Source organism: Pinus tabuliformis, chromosome J, assembly GCF_031772625.1.
Source record: "Pinus tabuliformis cultivar Carrire ecotype Pingquan chromosome J, CPIR1, whole genome shotgun sequence".
Lineage (NCBI taxonomy): Eukaryota > Viridiplantae > Streptophyta > Pinopsida > Pinales > Pinaceae > Pinus > Pinus tabuliformis.
Genome location: NC_142295.1, coordinates 1,355,691,167 through 1,355,713,878, shown reverse-complemented (window position 1 = coordinate 1,355,713,878; position 22,712 = coordinate 1,355,691,167). Strand labels below are relative to the sequence as shown.

At 35.3% G+C, this 22,712-nt stretch overlaps 1 protein-coding gene across 1 annotated transcript in view; it reads right to left on the bottom strand.

Annotated features, from left to right (window-relative positions):
- The window catches only part of LOC149232405 (cytochrome P450 76T24-like), a 221,658-nt gene that overhangs the window by 103,665 nt on the left and 95,281 nt on the right, over positions 1-22,712 (bottom strand). Inside the window, exon 2 of the mRNA XM_089376483.1 lies at positions 11,081-11,137. Coding sequence (XP_089232609.1) covers positions 11,081-11,091 — 11 coding nt within the window. The 5' untranslated portion in view covers positions 11,092-11,137. The remainder of the gene's footprint in view (positions 1-11,080; positions 11,138-22,712) is intronic.

Below are 22,712 nucleotides of genomic sequence, written 5' to 3'. Positions count from 1 at the left end.
AAGAACATCAATGCGAATGAGTTTATGAAACTCAGAGGCATTTCCCAAATCTGGTCCGACATCACTACCATATAACTTTTAAAAGTTAAGATCCTCGAGGTAGTCACAGGCTTGCAATCCATCATACCAAATATTTCCAATATCTTTACCACATATTTTCCTTGAGATAGGAAAATTTCCCTTGGCTTCTGCCACACTTCAAGTCCTTGGTCCTTCATTTCAAATTCAGAAGCCATCTCCCTCTTACATTTGTGAATAAGAGGGTTTGCACCTGTAGAAAGAGGTCATCCACAAGCAACACCAGTATGATAGGCTTTTCATCTTCAACCTTAAAGTAAAGGTTAGGATCGGCTTCACTCCTAGTGAATCCCAACTTCATCAAGCAGCTATCGATCCTCTCATACCATGCTCGGGGTGCTTGCTTCAGCCCATAGAGAGCCTTCTTCAACCTGCATACATGAGATTTTCAATCATAAATCTCAAATCCTTCGGGTTGCTCCACGTAGACCTCTTCTTTGATCGAGCCATGCAAGAACGCAGTCTTGACATCCATCTGATGTAGGTTCCATCCTTGTGAAGCGGCAAGGGCTATGATCGAGCGGATGGTCGTATATCTGGCAACAGGTGCAATTATCTCATCATAGTCTATACCTTCCTTTTAGGAGAAACCTCGAGCAAAAAAATGAGCCTTATACTTTTTCGTGCTTCCAGCTGCTGCATGCTTTATCTTGTAAAGCCATTTGGAAGTAACAACAGTCTTGTCCTGGGGTCTGGGAACTACTTCCCAAACATCATTCTTTATGATAGACTCATATTCTTCGGTCATAGCATCCTTCCATACTTGATGCTTGACAGCATCTAAGAATGTCGAAGGCTCATTTTGTATGATCGTGCTCATGATGGTCAGGTATCCTTGATACCTATTAGGTTTCTTACTTTCACGAAAGGTTCCTCGGGGTGTAGCATGTCCTTCAGCATCATCAAGTAACCCCTTAAGCCATGAAGGCCTCTTCCTAGAAGAGGAAGGCTCATATGGAGGAGGATCAATAGGATCCATGGGTTCTTCTACATCAGGCATTGATTCATCATCCTTTTCTTTCAGTTCCCCAGTGTCGGCTTCTTGAGAGCTCCTCAAAGTCGGAAGATTGATCACCTTGCTAAGAGCCATATCTTCGTCAAAGGTGACATCATGACTAATTATGACTTCCCTTTGACCGGCTACATAGATTCTATAGCCTTTAGTATTTTCACCATAGCCCACGAAAATTCCCTTCTTTCCAGATGCTCCCAATTTATTTCTTTTCTCTTTCGGCACATGAAAGTATACAGGGCTTCCAAAAATTTTAAAATGAGAAACATCAGGTTTCTTACCAGTGAATTTTTCTTCAGGAGTCTTGGAACCCAATGCTTGATGAGGGCATCGATTTTGTACATATACGACGGTGATTGTAGTTTCAGCCCATAGAAACTTCAGAAGTCTTTGATCATGTAGCATGGCCCAGACAGCTTCCATCAACGTGCAGTTCTTCCTTCCCACCACACCATTCTGCTCAGGAGTATGCGGTGTAGTAGTCTCCCTCTTAATGCCAACCTTAGGTATGCCTGAGTGAACCAACTGTAATATATCGTAGGTCTTGCTTTGGCTTGAGGGGAATGGTCCCCTTTTGAGATTTCCTTTGGCACATCCCGGACATACACCTTCTTTCTCTACTTGGAATTTGGGCATCCCTGTTACCATCTGTCTTACATCAGGTAGAGCTTTGTAATGAAGGTGGGAAAACCTCCGATGCCAAAGTTCGGACTAAAGAGTTGTGTCACAAGACATGACACCTAGCGGACTTCCATCGACCTGATATAATGAATCAACACTAAACCCAAGAGTAAAGGAATCTTTATCATTATTTTTCCATATACATACCTTGCCATTGTTGAAGGTTACCTTGTAGCCTCTGTCTTCCATTGCCAAGATGGACACCAGGTTCCTTTTGAGGTCAGGTGCATTTAATACATCCTGGACTTTCTAGCCTTCCTGAATGGTTGTCCTCTTCCTCGATCTCCAGCTCTCCTCTTACCTTTTTTGTTGAATTTGTCATTCCTTTGATTTGCCATCAGAGGGATTTTGATCATCGTCCCAATGTGAGTCCTTTCTTCTCTTTGCATGAGAAGAAAAGGCAGCAGGAGGACCTTTAGGCATGGGCATTTCTTGCACTTCTTCCCTTGTTTCTTCTTGAATGCATCTAGCCATTAATTCCTCGAAACCAGGAATTACATTATAGTTCAGAAGAGTAGTCTTGAACATGTACCATTCGGATGGTAATCCTCCAAGAGTTGTGAGTGCCATTTCTCTGTCAGTAATAGTTTCCCCAATAGATAGGAGATCATTCTTGATCTCGGTGATTCTTAAGAAGTATGCTTGCATACTTTCATCTTTACCCTTCATGATTTCCCTCAACTTATTTCTAAGAAATATAACTTGATTTGCATCATTAACTTTAAATAAACTCACCAGTCTGTCATAGATTTCCTTGGAGGTGTCTAGATCAGAGATGTAGGCCACCAAGCGCTTGTCGATAGAGTCCCGGATGATCTTCTTTGTTTTGACTTCTCCATTTTTCCATTTGTTCCAGGCAGCAGCAGATGCATTTGATGAAGGCTCAACAATCCTCTTACATGGTCCAGCACTCCTTGATCTTCAAGGGTTAGATCGATAGACATCTTCCATCCGTGATAGTCAGCTTTCTCACGGAGCTTGTCTTCGGTAGGAAAGAGTGTTGAGGACCCCATAGTTCTTTTAGGATAGCCTTGCCAATCTTCTCTTCAATGATTGCTCTTGCTCTTGCTCGGGCTTTGTCTTCACCTCGGCTCTGATACCATGTTAAGTTATGGTATGTTCTATGCTTATAACAGTTTACTTCTTTTTCTTATTATATTCCACCGATTAGCAATCACATGTACATAAAGTAAAGTGCAGATAGAACATTAAACGATCGACAGAAAACAAGCCAAGACAAGAGACACAAGATGTGGCGGCTAGCCAGGGACAAACCCCACAATGTGTGGGGAAACCCTTTGATCAAATCTTATTTTATCTTCAATAATTCAGTAGAGAGAAATAGTACAATAAATCTGACTCATTTCAGCAGTAGCAAACCCTAGATCAGTAGCATCAACATTAGCGACTTCATTATCAAACTAGGGCAGACCATATCTCACAAACCGACAGTCGGATTGACTTCATTCAACCACCAAAAGTTTCGGCTTCCAGAGGAGGTTCAGATGAACCTACAATGCAGTTCAGATGAGGAGATCTTCTAGGCCACGCAAGTCAATCTTTACTTCTGCAGTTGCAGCTTCAGTTTCAGCAGTTTCCGGCTTCAAACTAGGGCAGCCGATATCTTGCAAACCGTTCGTCGGATTGACTTCATTCCACCACTAAAAGTTGCGGCTTTCAAAGGAGGTTCAGATGAACCTACAACGCAGTTCCAAAGAGGAGATCTTCTAGGCCACACAAGTCAATCTTTACTTCTGCAATTGCAACTTTAGTTTCAGCAGTTTCCGGCTTCAAACTAGGGCAGTCGATATCTTGCAAACTGTTCGTCGGATTGACTTCATTCCACCACCAAAAGTTGCGGCTTTCAAAGGAGGTTCAGATGAACCTACAACGCAGTTCCAAAGAGGAGATCTTCTAGGCCACACAAGTCAATCTTTACTTCTGCAGTTGCAGCTTCAAATTCAACAGCTTCTGGCTTCACATGTGTGAGAGAGAGACCCATTTCAGCGCAGTAGAGAAGAGACTCATATTTGCGCAGTAGAGAGAGAGAGATTTGATGAGATGAGTGAGTCCAAATGAGGAAAAGTCCTCTTATATTTATACACAACGTTGGTGGGTGAATAGATGCAACTGTTGGGCTTCTGAGCCTACATGAGTTGTAGGTCGGCTTGATAATAATTCCATAATCAAAATAAATTCATATCTCCATGAATACTTATCGGAATTGGATGATCTTTATATCAATCCTACACCTCTCGACGAGAGGAATCTAATAAAATATTATTAGCCATGAATAAGATGACCCACATGAAGTTTTGCCCTAGTTGCCAATTTTAACAAGCAAAAATGAAAGGCAATGTGAAAGATTTGAAGAATGGTTTAAAAGCAAACATGGAAGGTTTGAAGGAAGGTTTGACAAAGTTGCTACAAAAAATTCTTCCTAATGGAGAAAAGGTATTAGATGACACTCATGATGAGAAAAAAAGAAATTTTAATCATGATTTCATATACTCTAACGTTAGAATGAAGAATCACCATATTCCAAAGATCGATAAGAGGAAGTTTGATGGCAAGGATTTGGTAATATGAATACTAGAAATGGAACAATACTTTGATCTCCATAATGTGAAACACACACAAAAGTTATTCATTGCAACTTCATATTTAGAACCCAATCATTTTGTATGTTGTCGATGACATTTTTCGCGTAAACCACTTGTCACTTGGTAAATTTTTATGAAGGAAATGATAACAAATTATGAGGATACAAAGAGAAACACCTTATTTATCCAATTGATAAAGTCTAAAATAAAAGGGTTCAATGATGGAGCACATTAAGGACTTCCAAAAATTAGATACAAGGGTAAATTATATTCTAGAGTATCATAGGATTGATGTCTTCATAGGGACATTAAAGGATAATATCCAACATGAGGTTCACCTTTGGGAACCTAATTCATTAGAGAAGGCATTCAAGTTGGTAAGAAAAATTGAAAGCAAAATTATGGCAATAAGGAAGCATACCACTCACAACTATAAATATGGAAGTGTTGATGCCCCTAGCCTTCCACAACCTACAAGGTTGACACCACAACAATTGGAAGAAAGAAAAACAAAAGGGCTTTGCTACAGTTGTGATATCAAATACACTAAAGGTCATAAGTGTGTCGAGAAAAAAATATTTTACATAGATTGTGAAGAGGAGGAAGAACAGGAACAATAAACTTAAAAAGAAGAAGATATACACTAGGAACCAACCCTAGAGAAAGAAGAAATGAATCTGACCATATGTTGTAATGCATTAGAAAGAATTACCAGTCCTCAAACTCTCAAGATAGAAGGACACATCAATAAGAAAAAGGTAATAGTATTGATTTATTTGGGTAGTGCCCATAATTTTATTCAACATAAGATAGCCAAGGAATTGAACTGCTTCCTACACCAAACACCAGAGTGTCATGTGCTATTTGAAAATGGAAGAACTATAAATTTCTCTGGAAAGTGCCATAATATTAAGATAACCATGGGTTAATATGTATTTAATAGTCCAATGATCTCCATTCCAATGGGTGGTGTTGATGTTGTACTAGGAGTCCAATGGTTACAATCTTTGGGTATGATAAATTTTAATTTTTAAAAGCTTTTGTTGAAATTTTTTTGGGAATGAAATGAAGTTGAATTAAGGGGTATCACATGGAAACCAAGAAATATAATTAGCTCTAATGACATGACACAACTTCTAAAGAAATAACAACGGGGACTAAATGTACAAGTATTCTCACTAGAGGTTCAAACAACATTGCCAGAATGTGACGAGGAAAGAAAAATCATATTGGAACTTGAAGCAGTCTCAAAAACAAGAACTCAAAAACTACGAAATCGATCAATTTCAAAGTATCTCATCAAATGGAAGAACTAACCCGTTGAAGATGCCACATGGGAAAATGATAATTTTATACGGAAGAATCAAGAACTACTCAATAATTGAGGACAACACTTTTTTGAAGGAGAGAGGCATGTTAGGTCCCTATAATACTAGTGTAGACACTTATTGTTGTTGTTAGTGTGCCCCTCTTATTGTTATTGTTGTTCCCATGTAGTCCCCATATTGTTATTATTGTGCCCCATAGAAGCCCACTATTGTTATGGTTGTGCCGTTACATTATTAGTGTTATGTAGACTTTGATTATATTGTGACCCCTTAGACTCCTATATATAGAAAAATTTTTTTTTTTCATTTGAATCATCTAAGAATTGTTCATTTATGTAATGTAAATGAGGTTTCCCCCTTGAAAAGGATAATTTCTATGTTGTTGATCTATCTATTTGTGAGTTGGATGCATAACATCATTAGAGAAATATTGAGGTAAAAGATGGGTCTAAAAAAAATGTATGTACCAAAATAAAATTTATAAGGGCCAGTAGGATTCAAGATGATTATGCCAACCATGGGGGGTGATTCACCATTTTTGGAGTAAAAAAGTAAAAATATTAAAAAAAACTATTTTTTCAACACATATTTTCAACTTATTTCCCTATGGTTTTACACAATTTTCAAGTGGAGGCACTCGTTGGATGCAAAATCTAATTCCTTATCCAAGGATTACCCATGCTGCATACTTTAGATGGACCTTGCTACAAAAAAAAATGAGAAATACATGAAAAATGTGATTGCAATCACGTTTTTCCATGTATTTCTCATTTTTCATGTAGCAAGGTCCATCAAAAGTATGCAACATGGGTACTCCTTAGAGAAAGAATTAAATTTTTCACCCAATGAGTTCTCCTGCTCAAAGTTTGAGTTAAACTATAGGGAGATAAGTTGAAAATATGAGTTGAAAAATTAGTCTTTTACTTTTCCCTCCAAAATTTGATGATGTAATCTAATATTATTTTATTATTTCCACTATTATTTTATAATATTTCTTAGGAGGCTCATTTGAGACCTCAAAATTTGTTTAATGATAACATAGAAAGAGGACAAACAATTCTTTATTGATAGTCATTGAAGTATTTTATATATGGTGAAATTCATAAAGCTTGACTATCTACGAAACCCAAAAAAGTATTTGTAGCACACACGTGAGCTAGAATACAAGAAATTCTAGAGAATAACAAAGAGAACATGATGCCACAAAGGAACCCAATATAAAGAAGCAAGTAAAATATAAATGCTAATTGGAGAAGGAAGAGTTTGTTTCAAAAAATATGCAAGCACGAGGACAAAGTACGGAAGATGATCATATATGAAGGATCTACTAACAATATTGTAAGTACATAGATGGTATAAAAAATATAGCTTTATTTCATTTCAAAATCAAATCAAGTACTTATTATATTTCTTGGTTTAAGAGACATCACTGAGTGCTTGGAATAAATCTTGTTTGGTTTCATTTTATATTAGTATTTATGAAGAAAAAGTGTTTTGTGTTGTGTCACCAATGGATGCTCGTTTGTTGTTGGTAAGTCCCTTGAAATTCACTGAATGGTAATTCATCAATGAAAAGAAAATATCAATGTAATATATCATAATGGAGAGAAAATTATTTGAGAACTATTGAAAGAGGAAGAAATTGCTCCAAAAAATAATTGTCATCTAGAAACAAATAAATAATAGCGAGACTGAATTTTTTGCAATGATAAAGGCCACAAAACCATGAATATATAAGAAGAATAAATTAACCAATAATAATTCTATAAATTTTAAACATTCAGAGGCAATGACATATTATAAAAGGCGATGTTCTAGGAACGGGTAGTTATGTTATCATTTGTGTGGTGACACAATGCCAATTTCAAAGTGTAGAGATGATAAGACCAGCTTAGATCCATATAACACCATATCTATCATGTGTCGAGAGGGATCAAAGCCCTCGAGCTGAAAATCTTCTTTTTGGTGTGTAAATTTGAGGAAACGTTTGCACCTCGAGAGATTGATCCCTCTTGGCACATGATAGATCTAGTGTTAGATGGATCTAAGCTGGTTCCAGTTGAGGGCAACAATGTCACTTTTTTAGATTACCATTATTATATATATGTTTGATATAAAATTCAAAATTCGCATTATGTTTTCTTTTATTGGCATGACCATATCATTCTCTCCTTTATTTTGGTATGTGTTTCTTTCCTTTAATGGTATGTACATCTGTGTTTGGATACTTTGAGTGGTTTGTGTGTTTATATAAGTGTTTTTATTTGGATGATAATGTTTGTGAATGTTATACTTGTGGTGATATATTTCTATATGTGTATGTAATTGTTTATTAGTAATTAGTTGGAGATGAAGATGGGAGACAATCTTGTCAATAGTTTGCAGGGGGATTGATATTGCACATATATTTCATTCAATTTTAGTTATCACAACTTTTGAAAACTGATTAATTTTAAATAGTGTTCCTCCAAATATTACAAAATATATCTTGAAGAGTAGTTTTAATAATTTCTTGTGTCAAAATTACTCTTGAAATCATTTGTTTCTTTGTTTATGTTTGAAATAATTTATTCCTTCAAGAATATTTTGATGATTTTTTTTACCTATAATTTATTTTGAAAAGTCAAGAAATAAGGTATTTTTTATTTTTTTAATGAGTCGCTAGATTTATAAAATCTTTACATTTGTTTCTCCAAAATATTATCACATCTCCTTCAAGAATAGCTTGATTTGTTTTTATGTTTATAAATATGCATTGTCCTCTTATAAATATTTTGAATACATTGTTGTATGCAATTAATCTATTAGTAATTTTGAATATATGTAATTGCATATTAGTAATTAGTTGGTGATGAAGAAGGAAGACGATATTTTCAAGGATTAATTTGCACTTTGTAGGGGGATTGATTATGCACATCTTTTTCATTTTAATTCTAAGTGTCACAACTTTTGACAACTAATTATTTCTTCATAGTACCCCTCTACGTGTTACTAAATATATCTTGAATTTTTATTTTTTTACAACTAATTATTTCTTCATAGTACCCCTCTACGTGTTACTAAATATATCTTGAATTTTTATTTTTTTAATAAGATACAACCTCAAGATTAACAACATCTAATGCATCTAATGCAAACAATCAAATTGGATTAGAAAACAACATCTACACTAAAATCAATGCATCTAATGAAAACAATCAAATGATATTAGAAATCAACATCTACACTCAAATCAATGTGCCTAGTACAAGCAACCAAATAGGATTTGAAATCCACACCTACATTGAAATCCATGTGTCTAGTGCAAGCAATCAATAGGATTAGAAATCTACATCTACTCTGAAATACATGCATCTAGTGCAAGCAATGAAATAGGCTTAGAAATCCAAATCTACAATGAAATCAATGCATCTAGTGCAAGTAATCAAATATAATTAGAAACAAACATCTACACTAAAATCAATGCATCTAGTGCAAGCAATCAGATAGGATTAGAAATCATCATCTACACTAAAATCAATGCATCTAGTGCAAGAAATCTTCTTCCCTCTCTCCCCCATCCATCTAATCTTGATTTTTTTTTTAATAATTTACTGTCTTGAGATTAACAACATCTAATGCAAGCAATCAAATAGGATTAGAAAACAACATCTACATTCAAATCAATGCATATAATGCAAGCAATCAAATAAGATTAGAAACCAACATCCACACTGAAATCAATACATCTAGTGCAAGCAATCAAATATAATTAGAAATCAAAATCTACATTAAAGTCAATGCATCTACTGCAAGCGATCAAATAATATTAGAGATCCCCATCTACGCTGAAATCAATGCATCAACAATCAAATAGGATTAGAAATAAACATCTAAAATTAAATCAATGCATCTCGTGCAAGCAATCAATATAATTAGAAATCAACATCTACATGAAATCAATGCATCTAGTGCAATCAATTGAATAGGATTAGAGATCATTATCTACACTCAAATCAATGCACATCGTACAAAAAATATTCTTCCCTCTCTCACCCCTCCATATATATCTATATCTCCTTCCATCTCTCCTTATTTGTCTCTCTATCTCACCCCCTAGAACACACATACACACTCTCTCCATATCTACATATCTCTCCCTACCTCTCTTTATCTCTCTATTCCTCCCTCTCTTCACCTCTCATCTATATATTTATCTCCCTTTGCCTCTCCTTTGTTTGTCTATATCATCCCCAAAACATAGACACTATTTATCCATATCTATATATCTCCCTCCCTGTTCCTCTCCTTCTCTCTTCCCCTTCACTTTCTCTCTCCCTTGTTTATCTTTCTTTCCTCATGCTCTCCTCTCTCCCTCTCTCTCTCCACCTTTCTCTCTCTGTGTATTTCTTATTACCTCCCTCTCTGTTTCCCTCCAGCTCCATCTCTCTCTCCCTTCTTCTCTCCTCTCTCTCTCTCTCTTCCTTCCTCTCTCTCCCTTTCTCCCTTTCTCTATCATCTCCCTCTGTCTCTCTCCCCCCCTCTGTCTCTCTCTTCACCCTCCAACCCTGCCACTATCTCCCTCCCTCTCTCCTTCTCTCCCCCTTCCTTCCATCTCTCCTTCTTTGTCTCTCTATTTCACCCCAAAACATAAACACTTTCTCTCCATCTCTCCCTTGTCACTCTCTCTATCTCTCTTTCCACTCTTTTCTCTCAATGTCTTTATTCTTCATTTTATGTCCATATTTGTTTTGTTACTTCCTCTCTCCACCTCTATTACTATATGTTTTGTTCTTTTCTCCTATATATATAATTAATATATATTATAATATAACAAATTAAATATCATATTAAATTTAATATTATATTAATCCAAATTTATTAAATTTAATAATAATATTAATATACCATGAAATTTGGGATGGTACTTCACAAAAGATATAGCAACTAACAACCTAGAAGTTGTCGTTACCAGACAGCAGAGAAGTTCATTACAAGATACAATCAAATTCGTCACAATAATAGAAGCTATGCATTGGTAAGACATTGGATGAGAGAGCTGCTGCAGAGTGAGTTTATTTATGGATTGGCTTATTAATAAAATATTGTCTATATAAACCCTTCTTAAAATATCCTTTATACTAGTTTATTTTTTCATAAACCCATTTGCAACTCTTTTCAATTCTTTTTGTGAGATGTAAACCTAAAATCTCATAAAAATAAAATAAACACCACACATCTAGAGGAAAGAGCTGCTCCATAGCCAATTCCGTTCTAGTTTAATCTAACAAATACATTCCAAAAGTAGCCGTGGCATTGGAATGGCTTCCAGCCGTACGCCGTGGCCAGTGTGAAGAGGAGACCACAACTGTGGTCTTCATTCCGAGAGAGAGGCTCATGATCGGCCCATATTTGTTGGCAAGGTGGAAAAAGGATTCGTGGGGCTTGTTACCCACCTGTGGCAGATTTCCCACAATCGGGGAAGCCTGTAGTACGCCTTCCTCCTCCATACATCAAAAAGCAAGAATGTGATAACAGTGCTTCCCAGAAGCACAGAATACCAAAACAACCCTCCAAGATCCATAGGGTTCAATTGACCAGATCAGTCACAGGCTTCGAACCAGAGCCGCCTAGGTGGGAAGAAGAGGATTGTTAATATAACGAAAGGAAATCCTTAATGTGTAACTTGTTATTATTACATACGTCACATAGAGCTCAACCACGTTGCATCGCTATAAATGATATCATCTATGGAATTTCATTTGTCCATATCTTTATATATCATTTATCAAATCTTTCTATCCAGATCATTTGTCCATATAACCCACGTTATGCAGTAATTTTTATTTTTTTTATTTCATCACAGGATTGGGTAAATTTCAAAGTTCTGTAGATATTTTTAGATGGCTTAATATGATTCTTCTCTCCTTTTATAGACATGCCATCAGAAGTAATTTAGTTATTCTCTTTTTTTAACAGGTATATTATCAAAATCAACACAAAAAAATTAATATAAATCAAAATCTTAGGTATTGACATTGACATGTTTGTATAACAAAATAATAAAATTGGTTGGGTGGCTGAAACTTTACGTAAACAAGTTGCTGATTTGACATTAATATTTATGTGAGGTTGGAAGAATGGTGCAGGCATCGCCACCACTGTAATTTTCTTTTACCTTCTAACTCATTCATCATTGATATTCAAGAAAAACAAGTTAGTGTTTAGTAAAGGGAAGATTTTTCGTTAAGCTAAATGTTCACCAGACTTGGGGAAGTAAGTTGTTTTTTACTTTTCAATAGATGAAATTTTAGTAAAAACAATTTATGTATGACAAAATATTATGTATAATAAATATAAGTTTCAGATTTTAGAGAATTATTTATAATTTAATAATGTATAATTTAATTAATATTTATTTGAGAAAATAATTTTTATTTTTATTTTTTAATTTGAATCTTAAAGTGAGGTGGTTGATATCAGGAAGTGAGATTTTTGGTATTAAATTAAGTCATAGATATACTCTTTTAAGAGTTCACAAGGTTCAAAGTCAATATAATAATATCTATATGTATTATAGTTTATCATGTAACTAGTAGACATTTGAACTTAAGTGGAGGAAAAAAAAACCATTTAGTCCAACAATCCAAAATAACCTCAATTAATATATATTTTTAAAATTAGTTAAATTACAATTAAAACTAATAAATATACAATTGAAAATAATGATATTTAAATGATTAAATATTTTTATATAACTAATATCATAATTAAAAATTAATAAATAGATACTAAAATAAATATAAAAATAAACAATTATATTTATAATATGCATTTGAAAACTAACATGAAATGTAAAGAGTTATAGTAAATTAATAATAAATATGTAAATAAGTTACATGGGAAGAAAGACTACTTATTTTTGTTTTAAACATTTAGAGTTAATGTAAAATTAGAAATAGGTATGTATACTTTTAGTGGATCTGCAATTTTTTTTATTTTTTTTATTAGAAATAATTATAATAATAGTATAGTTATATAAATTAAATGGTTGATAAATGTTAATAAATACTACATAATAAATATCAAAACCCTTATTTATGACGTATCTTAGGTTGTTAAATTTAAAAAATCATAAAACTAACTAAATTATTATTATAAATATTTAGTATATGAGTTAAACATATATACATTTAAAAAAACATGGAATAAGATTATTAACCATGGAGATTTACTCCACTTTATCATGAAGATTCTTAATTTGTAAATAGACTTTGTTACTATACCATGGCTTCCCAATATGAAATGCTCAAAAAATCATAAGTCATTTCATATGGTACTTGGTAGTATAACATTTTTTATAATTAATCAATTTAATTGAAAGAGAAGAAAACAAATAACTACTTTGGAGATAAATCCAATCTTTGATTTTTCTATACTACTAAGAAAATTCTTGAGTATTCCATGGAGGTTAAATCTATACCGTCCATTTAATAATTATTGATAATGAAATTAAAATTACATAGTAAAAGATAAATATTATTTTAAAAATTATTTAAAATTATATTATAAAAAATATCGTGGTATTTTGCACATAAATTTATTTTTAAATAAATTATCTATTTTTTTTCTAGTGCAAGAGATGATCCTACTATGTCATTAATTCAAAACTAATTATATATGTTACACACCCCACGAATCTAGTGGGCCCCAAACCATGGTGAAGTCAACCAATGGTACGGAAAAAACAACCAAAACTAAGGTGTTACAAATGCGAGAAAAGAGAAACCCAAAAAGCACAATTAAAGGTTAATTGAGGAGGTGCTCGATACAGAATTCTATGCCATGAAACTTTAATTAAGCCGACGGACCGCCTTAAGCACCCTGGCCACACAAACAAGCTCGAAGAACATCAACCATAGATCTAAAACAAATGATCCAATGACGAACATGAATATCGCTAAACCCTATATGCCGCCATTTAACGTGCAATCACGGTGGTTTTTCGAACTGTCCTCCTGCCACGTGTCAATTGCTGATTGTGATCGCATCAAAAAATAAGAAACCGCTTTCCACTTGCAGGGCTTGTGAAAATTACTCGAGAAGCAGGAAACCTTTCGAAGGTGAAAGAAAACTAAAGCTGGGGGAATCAAGAGTGTCCTGCTTCCATCCACATGGCTAACCAGTTTGCCAGAGATATTGTGATAAGAGGCCTTAACTGGCTTGACTGAAACCCTTAGCTGTAAGTCACCCGCTTTGCAGCCACAGAGGCTCTAAATGCGCTTGCTTCTTCGACCAATTAACCTCCCAAGCTTACTATACACTGTAAATCTAAAAGAGTTCATTCCTCTGCTCATGCCACTTCTGGGTTGTCAGTGTTACCTTCCATGTTCCTGTTCCTGAACATCAACCAATCTTCTTTGGCTTGATCATGGCATTTTGCCTTAAGAGTTAGTCGAGTTAGCTCTTGCCATGTTGTTGCAAAATTTTCCTCTGTGCAATTCACTCCTTGATTGGCCAGGAGGTCTGCCAACTTGTTGGCCGTCCTTCGAACATGTTTGAAAGTGATAGTATGGAGGCCTTGAAGGTGGTTGTGGATCCTTTAAAAGATCAGATTGAGCCTCCAGTTCTTAGAGACCTTTTCCGGACATGTACCCCAGCTGATCTTCTTGATTGAGTTAATGATTAACTCAGAATCCGCTTCAACAATCACATTGTGTCGATGATCTAGAAGTAAATATTCTAAACAATGTTCATTAGCCAGAATTTCTTCCATGTCGTTAGTGGCTTTGCCAAGATGGCCATGGAACAAGATATTCCCTTTTTCATCCCTTAAAACTCCGCCATGACCCGCAGTACCCGGGTTGCCCTTTGAGGCTTCGTCAATGTTGAACTTTAGAAATCCTTTGGGGGGAGGTTGCCAAAATTCAAGCTCTGAGTCTTTGAAAAGATTCTTCCCTCCCAGGTTTTGAGGAGTCAACCTTTGTAGCCCAAGTTGGCAGAGAATCCTCCACTCAGAAGCCGAGGGAGGATTCACAGGAAGATTTCGGACAATGGAGCTTACAGTCTCTTGTAGTTGTTTTAGGATATGATCATGAAGGTACAAGGGCGGTTTTTTTTCCTTGAATATCATGTTATTCCTTTCTTTCCATGTGTTCCAGATTATTAAGCCCGGTGTTAGAACCCAGGCAATGCTAAGAACTTCATTATTCATGAAATTTCTTCTCCAATTGCTCAGGGTGTTGGTGATGCTTCCAAGGTCTCTGTCCGACTGCTGGAATATGGAGGTAAAAGAATCCCACAACTTGGAGGAAAAGGAGCAGTTTTTGAGAATATGGTCCATTGCTTTCTCTTGCATTTCACAAAGCTGGCACCTGGATGGCCCCAGAATACCTCTTTTCCTAATCTTGTCCCAAGTCAAAATTTTCCTGTGTTGCACCAGCCAAGTCAAGAGTTTAATTTTCATCCATCCTTGTTGTTTCCAAAGTCTTTGCCATGCTTTATCTGGAGCCTGGGAAGCCAAACCAAGGAGAATTATTTTTGCCTGCTTAAGATTAAAGGTGCCCTCATTGTTGTTGCCCCATCTTAGTTGATCATGGCCTTCTAAAATAAAAATTTTCCTTCTATATAACTCTTGCATTATTACATCAGCTTTGTCTTTTAAAGAGTTGTCATTTCTAAGATCGAATTCACTCCATTGTCTCCACTTTCTTGCATTGTTTGTCCGATCCCAAAAATCCTTAACTTCTATTAATCCTTTAGTATCTGTCTCTACCCTCAGTTCCTTTAATTCTTCTTTCAAAAGTATGGGTTCCTGTTGCCATCTGTCCTACCAGAACAAAGCTAAGTTTCCCTCTCTAATTTCCCAGAAGCCATTCTGTTGAACTAGACATCTATTGTCCCAGGCCTTGTTCCATATGTGTGATCCCTTGATGTTACCATCCATTCTTATATGATCCTCACTAGGCCATGAACTGGCATATTTTTCTTTCCAAATTGTAGCCCACTGAGCCTTTGGTTATTTTAGCCAACGCCACCATAATTTATCCCCTAAAGCTTTGCTTAAAATTTCAAGGTCATCCAATCCTAGTCTCCCATCATTTCTAGGTTTGCAGATTTTTTCCCACGCTACCAAGGCCCTTTTTTTCCTTACTTCTCCCTTTCCCCAGAGGAAGTTTCTTTGTATGTTTCCGATGAGCTGCATAACTCCTTTAGGAGCTGGGAGAACAGAAAGCATAAAAACTGGGATTGCTTGTAGAATAGCCTTTGTGAGCACTAGTCTACCAGCCAACTTTAAGGATCTAACCATTCATTTTCTGATTTTGTCTTGTAGTTTGTTGATAATTGGCTCCCAGATGCTTTTGTGTAGCAGTTTAGAAGTAAGAGGTATCCCCAAATATTTTGAGGGAAGAGAATCTCTTTGAAAACCCAAAATGTTGGCAATGTTCTTTTCAATGGCAATATTAGTATTAAAGAAAAAGATCTTGGATTTGGTGAGATTAACTTCCACACCTGAAGCCTTGGAAAATTCATATAGAATTTGTTTGAATGCTTGAGCTTCTTTGACTGTAGGGATCCCTTGCAGCATCGCGTCATCCACAAATTGTTGATGTGTCTAGGCTTGGCCCCTGTTAGAGAGTTGGAGACCTTTGATCTTACCAACTTCTTTGGCATGATTAATCGATCGACCTAGTCCTTCCATCATGAGGATGAAGAGAAAGGGAGAGAGTGGGTCCCCTTATCTGAGGCCTCTAGAGGGAAGAAATGTTTTAGAGGGAGAGCTATTAACCAAAATAGAGAAACTTGAGGAAGTAACCAGGGCCAAGATCCATCTTACCCAGTTGTGATCAAACCCAAAGGCAATAAGTGTTTTCCTGATATAGTTCCAACTTAGTTTATCATAGGCTTTAGCAATGTCTAATTGCATGATCATACCAGCCTTTCGGTTGATAGTCAGAGAGTGAACCACCTCGTGAGCTTAAATAATATTGTTGAGAATTTTCCTTCCTTCCACCTAACCGACTTGTTCCACAGAAACTAGAGATGGAAGGGGAGGTTTGAGTCTATTGGCCACCACTTCTAATATTATCTTGTAGACCACATTACATAAAGCTATTGGTCTAAGCTTGTCCGGAGTCTACGCAGCCTCTTGCTTAGGGATAAGAGTAATGAAAGAAGTGTTTAGAGCTTTCAGAATAGTTTTATTTATCCTAGAATCTTCTACCACATTTAAAATATCCTTTTTAACAATGCTCTAGCAGGCTTTGAAGAAATCAACATTGAAACCATCTGGGCCTGGTGCATTACCATTTTGCATCTCTTTGAGCACCTTGCTGACTTCCTCCTCAGTTACTGGCTTGTTTAGGTTGAAATTATCCTCATTGGACACCGGCCTAGGAATGTGTCTTATGAAGTTTCTGATGGAATTTTCTCTGTTAAAACAAGTTTCTTTGGCAATGCCTTGAAAGTGCTTGGCTGGAGATTTTTTTATTTTAGCATGAGAGTTGTGAAGAATGCCTCTCTCATCCTTGATCACTGAAATTCTTTTATGAACTTTGTTCGCCATTGTAGATCTATGGAAGAAGCTAGTATTTCTTTCTCCCTCTTTGAGCCATTGAACCCTCGATTTTTGCCTCCAAAATATTTCCTCTTGTTTTCACAATTCCTCCCATTCTTGATGGTATTTGGTGACCTGATCACTCCTGATTTCATCAAAGCCATATGTGATAAGGGCTTGGTTGAGTTCCTGCATTTTTCCTTCTACTGCTTTTTTGGCTGCGAAAATGTTGCCATGTTCATTCTTGTTCCATTCCTTGAGCTTAAGCTTAATGTGTTTTAGTATTTTTTGAAGAAGGAACATGTTGGTGCCTTGGATATTCAAATCTTCTACCCACCATTTAGCAATATTACTGTTGAAATCTGGATGAGAGAGCCAGATGTTTTCAAAGCGAAAAGGTCTATTTCTTGGAGTACCGATACTCTGCACCTCCAAAAAAATTGGCCAGTGGTCAGATCCTCCAAAGGGTAGGATTCTTGTTGAAATTTTCTTATTATTGAGCATGAGATCCTCAGATATCATGAATCTGTCCAATTTTGAAGCCACCTTAGACTCTCCTCCTCTTTTGTTGTTCCAAGTAAAAATTTCATTACTGGTTGTAATGTCCACTAACTTCATAATGTCTGTGAAACACTAAAACCTCAGAGAGTCTTGACATTGAATTCTAGTTCCACCTTTTTTCTCTAAAAGCGATTTAATCATGTTAAAATCCCCTCCCAGTATCGATGGCTTATCTGCATGTCTGTCCCTTAGTTCCTCTAGAGAATCAAGAAATTTTAGTTTTCCTTCCAATCTTTGGGGTTCATACATATTGGTGATTATGTAAGTTTCCTTATCTATGACAGGCTAGATGACCACGGAGAGATAATCTCGAGATGCTTCAGCATCTAAAATTCCTATTTTCTTGGGATTCCATAGGGTAAGAATACCTCCTGTTGTATTCTCCACTTTGACTTCCAGAAACTCATAATTATTGAGCCACTTGCTATGAATCTCTTTTAATTTATGAATGGAACATTTGGTTTCCTAAATGAAGATCACATCGGGAGCTGTTTGTTTCATTCTGTTACTAATCAGTCTCTGTTTCCTTTTACTACCAAGACCTTCGATATTCCATGAAGTAAACTTCATTATTAAATATTGGTGAAAGAGTAGCTGGTTAGATCTTTCATCTTACCTGAGTCTATCATTAGCTTTCCACATTCCATTAATAACTCGTTCTACTTTTTCCTACCTCTTTTTTTTCCTGGGTTTCTGGGTGCTAATACAGGTATGGGTCTTACCGTTTTTACCCCCTCATTGCTCTGTTTTTCCTTGCTCCTTTGCCTCTCCATTACTTTGTTTTGGGTTTTCCATATATATAGCTGATGGACTTTATTGAACTCCTCTGGAGGTAAAGAGTCTAACCCTTCTTTAGTTCCTTGAATCAAGAAATCTTCCAAGTCAATATTCTCTTTCTCAAGAATCACCTGAAGTTCTTGGTCCTCCGTTTCCATATCACTAGGGGTCATCACCTGATCCATTTCTGTTTCCGCATCACTCGCCATCGTCTCTATTTGTAGAATCTTATCTGGTGTTTGTTCCTTGCCCTTTACTTTCTCTTCTTCCATAAATGCTTCCCATTTTGTCTGGTCTGCTGTGTTATCTTCTTCTTCCACTTCCAAGACTTTGAACCTGTTTTGGCTGGTTTGATGTCCTTCAGATTTCTGTGCTTTTATTCCCTTCTTGTTTCCTTTTCCTTTTTTTACCATTTTGTGAAAACCTTCGGAGTCTTTCATATCATTAGCTTTACTCTTATTCTCTATTCTAGTGAGAGGGCAATACTTGTACATGTCCACGTTCATGAAATTTGTGGCATCTGAACGGAATATGCTCATAGTCAATGGTTTGGACCCATTTTTCATCATGAACTTCCAAGATTATCTCATCTGGAAGAGCTCCAGAGAGATCCATATCCATATAGATCTAAGCAAAGGAAGTATACTTTCCCCTCCTAGTGGCTTCAGAAGCTTTAACAAACCATCCTAGCTTATTCCCTATGGTTGTTAATGATTCTATTTGCCAATAATCAAGCGGAGGAGAATAGAGCCTTACCCAAACTGGAACTGATGTAAAGGTCTCACACGTTCTGGGAAAAAATTCATGATCCAAGGTCACATATAAAGACCTGATGCAACAAAGAAGTATGGCCCACCTTCAAAAACTCTATCCTTGTCTTTGATATTCGCAAAAACCACTATAAAGAATCCCTTTGAACCTAGGTGTAGGTCAATGCTTCCTTTTGGTTTCCAGTGGTGTCTTATCCACATTTATAAGGCTTTTTTAGTGGGCCATAAACCCATGAATTTACAAATGATTGCATAGGTTTGCATATATTCCCTGTGCTCTTGCAAAGCAGGCTCATTTAACGTGACTCTAGGAATTACAACAGCTTTGGGTTTACATGGGCCCATGTGTGCTTTGTTTTTTGCTCCATGTTCCTTGTCTTATTCCTCATTCTCTTTAATAATATTTTTCTCCTTGGATTCCTGTCCATTTTGTTCCTCTTCACTGTTCTTATTATTTCCTGTTGAAGGTCCTCTATCATTTTCCATGGGTTTTTTCCCTTGTTGTTCACGGCTTGCTTAAAGGAGGGAGTGGAGCTCCCTCCTTTGCATCCTTCCATGGATCGATGCCTCTCCAGCAACTCTGAAACCCTGTTATTTTTCCCCGCTTCGCTCCCGTCGTCCCGTCGTCCATCGTCCGCGTCCTTCCATTTTTAAATAAATGATCAACTGTAATAATTAATATATTTAATTTTAAATAATGTTAAATAATATATATTAAGTGAAATATGAATAAATAATTAATATCATGATTATTTAAATAGTTATTTACTTATAAAAAATAACTATTTTTTTTTTGTAGGTTCACAGTATTATTGAAAATATTTACAATGTATACAAAGTATAAAAAAGCAATCTTATCTTGTCTTGTGTAGTAGGAAACTAGAAGAAAAAAAAATGATAAAAAGTTTGATAGTCCATAGAGCAATAAGGACATGACTATAGTTAATCCCAACACAAAAATTAAACATAAATTCCCATAACATTAACAAAACAAACCAGCAGTGAGGACATGCAATTACATGACTATCCATAGGAAAATAAGACATAGCCAATATTAACAACACATGCAATGCCAAGGCTAATGCACATGGGTACGTGCTTGTAGATTAAGTTTTCCTAAAGGAACACACTGTCAAAGAATGACAACCTCCATGGGCCCCATGCCATCATCCACGTGTTGATTAAATCATGTGGAGGAGAAAATCATCTTTGCTTACATCTATTTCAAATACAACTTTTCCCAAAGAGCTTTGCTTACATTTCTTTCAAATACAACTTTCCCAAAGAGGTTTGCTTACATTTCTTTCAAATACAACTTTCCCAAAGAGGTTTTTGATATGCCAATAGAGGTTTTGCTGGGATAATTAGTTGACAAAAGAGAAAGAAGAAGAAAAAAAATTTCATGAAATATTCTTATCCTTCCTCTTCACATTGCTATTAGCAGTTAATTGAAAAATGTAGTTTCACTAAATTTTTTTAACCTTATTACTACAAATGAATCTTGTCAATAACACTAAAATTTCTATCAAAATGAATGAAGCATGATCCATGCTTGTCCTTTCTAGTCTCTCTCCTCTTTCATCAATTGGTCAAATATAATTTAATGCAAATTGATACAACAACCTTTGGTTTACACAACACTTTGTTTTCTATCTCACACAACAATGAAAATAAGTTGCTTCCTAAGATTTAGAGAGGGGTTCACTAATTACAAAGAGATTAATTATGAGTCCCAAATATGTAACCTAAGAATAGAAATATTTTACATCTAATTCTAAAAATAAATAATGTATGAAGTATACACATCATAAAAACAACCAATATGTTCATTTTCTTTATCTCAAAATACACATAGAACAATAGCTTAGATAATTTTAATATTATAAATTTAAATAAGCATACAACTATCTTCTTGCTAACCCCTCCAAGAATACTAAAACCTATTATTCTAAAAGCACATGGGAAAAAAGAGTGATTTCTTGCTGAGCTATAATGCCTTCTAACTTGCCTACATAGTTACTCATATAATTTAGCTCCTCTCAACATATCTAATCCATTCCTTTATTCCCATTATATAGAGACACGTTGGTCTCTTTATACACTAAAAACACCATCATATAACCGGCTAAAGTGGTATCAATATAAATGAGAAAGAACATCAAGAAGGAATTTGGTACACAATGTAGTGGGTCTCTAAGATCCGAAAACATGGTAGATTAAATGTTGATGTTGTAATTTCAATTAGTAATAAATATAGCATTTTAATGCATTTATAAATGAATTTATATTAAGGAATTTAACATTTTTTTTAAAGAGATCAACATTTCTTTATATAATTGGAAAAAAAAAAAGAAAGGATTAGGTAGGTTGAGAGGAGCTAAATGATATGAAGAACTATGTGGGTAAGCTAGAGGGCATTATAACTCAGTAAGACATTACTTTTTTTGCCATGCGCCTTTATAATAATAGGGTTTAATATTTTTTAATAGAAATTTGCAAGAAGATAGATGTATATTTATTTAAATTTCCAGTATTAAAACTTCTATGTAATGATCCAATGTGTATTTTGAGATAAAGAAAATGAATATACTGGCTGGGTTTATGATTTTTATTCTTGATGAATTATTTATTTTCTAGAATTAGGTGTAAATACCTTTATTCGTATGTGTAATATTTGTAATGTACAATTAATTTCTTTATGATTAGTAAACCACCTTTCCAAATCTTAGGAAGCAAGTTATTTTCGTTGTTATGTGAGGTAAAAAAACAAAGTATTTGTGTATACCAAAGGTGGTTATATCAATTTTCATTATGTTGGATTTGAGAAATTTATGAAATGAGAAAGACTAGTGTTGAGATCACAATTGTCATTACACCATATCCTGCAAGTAATAGTAAACACATGCATCGCCAAAATTAACGGATCCTTGAGAGGAGGTCAAAGCACATGTTGTGAAACACAATGGGGAGTGTAGTCTTCGAACTCCAACAATCTCCCCCCAGCTTGAACTAAGCGTTTTTTGAACTCAAGACCTTTGGCTTTGATAACAATTGTTGGGATCATGATTGTCATTACACCAAATCTCACAAGTATTAGTAAATATACACATTTCTAGAGTTAAACAGATCCTCGAGAGGCGATCAAGCACATGTCATGAAACACATGAGGCGTGTTGTAAAATCCAACCATTAGGAGCAAAAAATAATATTTCATGAAGATACATTCTTCAACTAACTACTAGTGGAATTAGTAAGAGAGGAAAGATAAGAATATTTCAAGAAGTTTTTATTTCTATTTTCCTTTTCAAATAATTACTCGTAGGAGGGGAATTAAGGAGATTTCATAAAGATTTATTTTTGAGATTT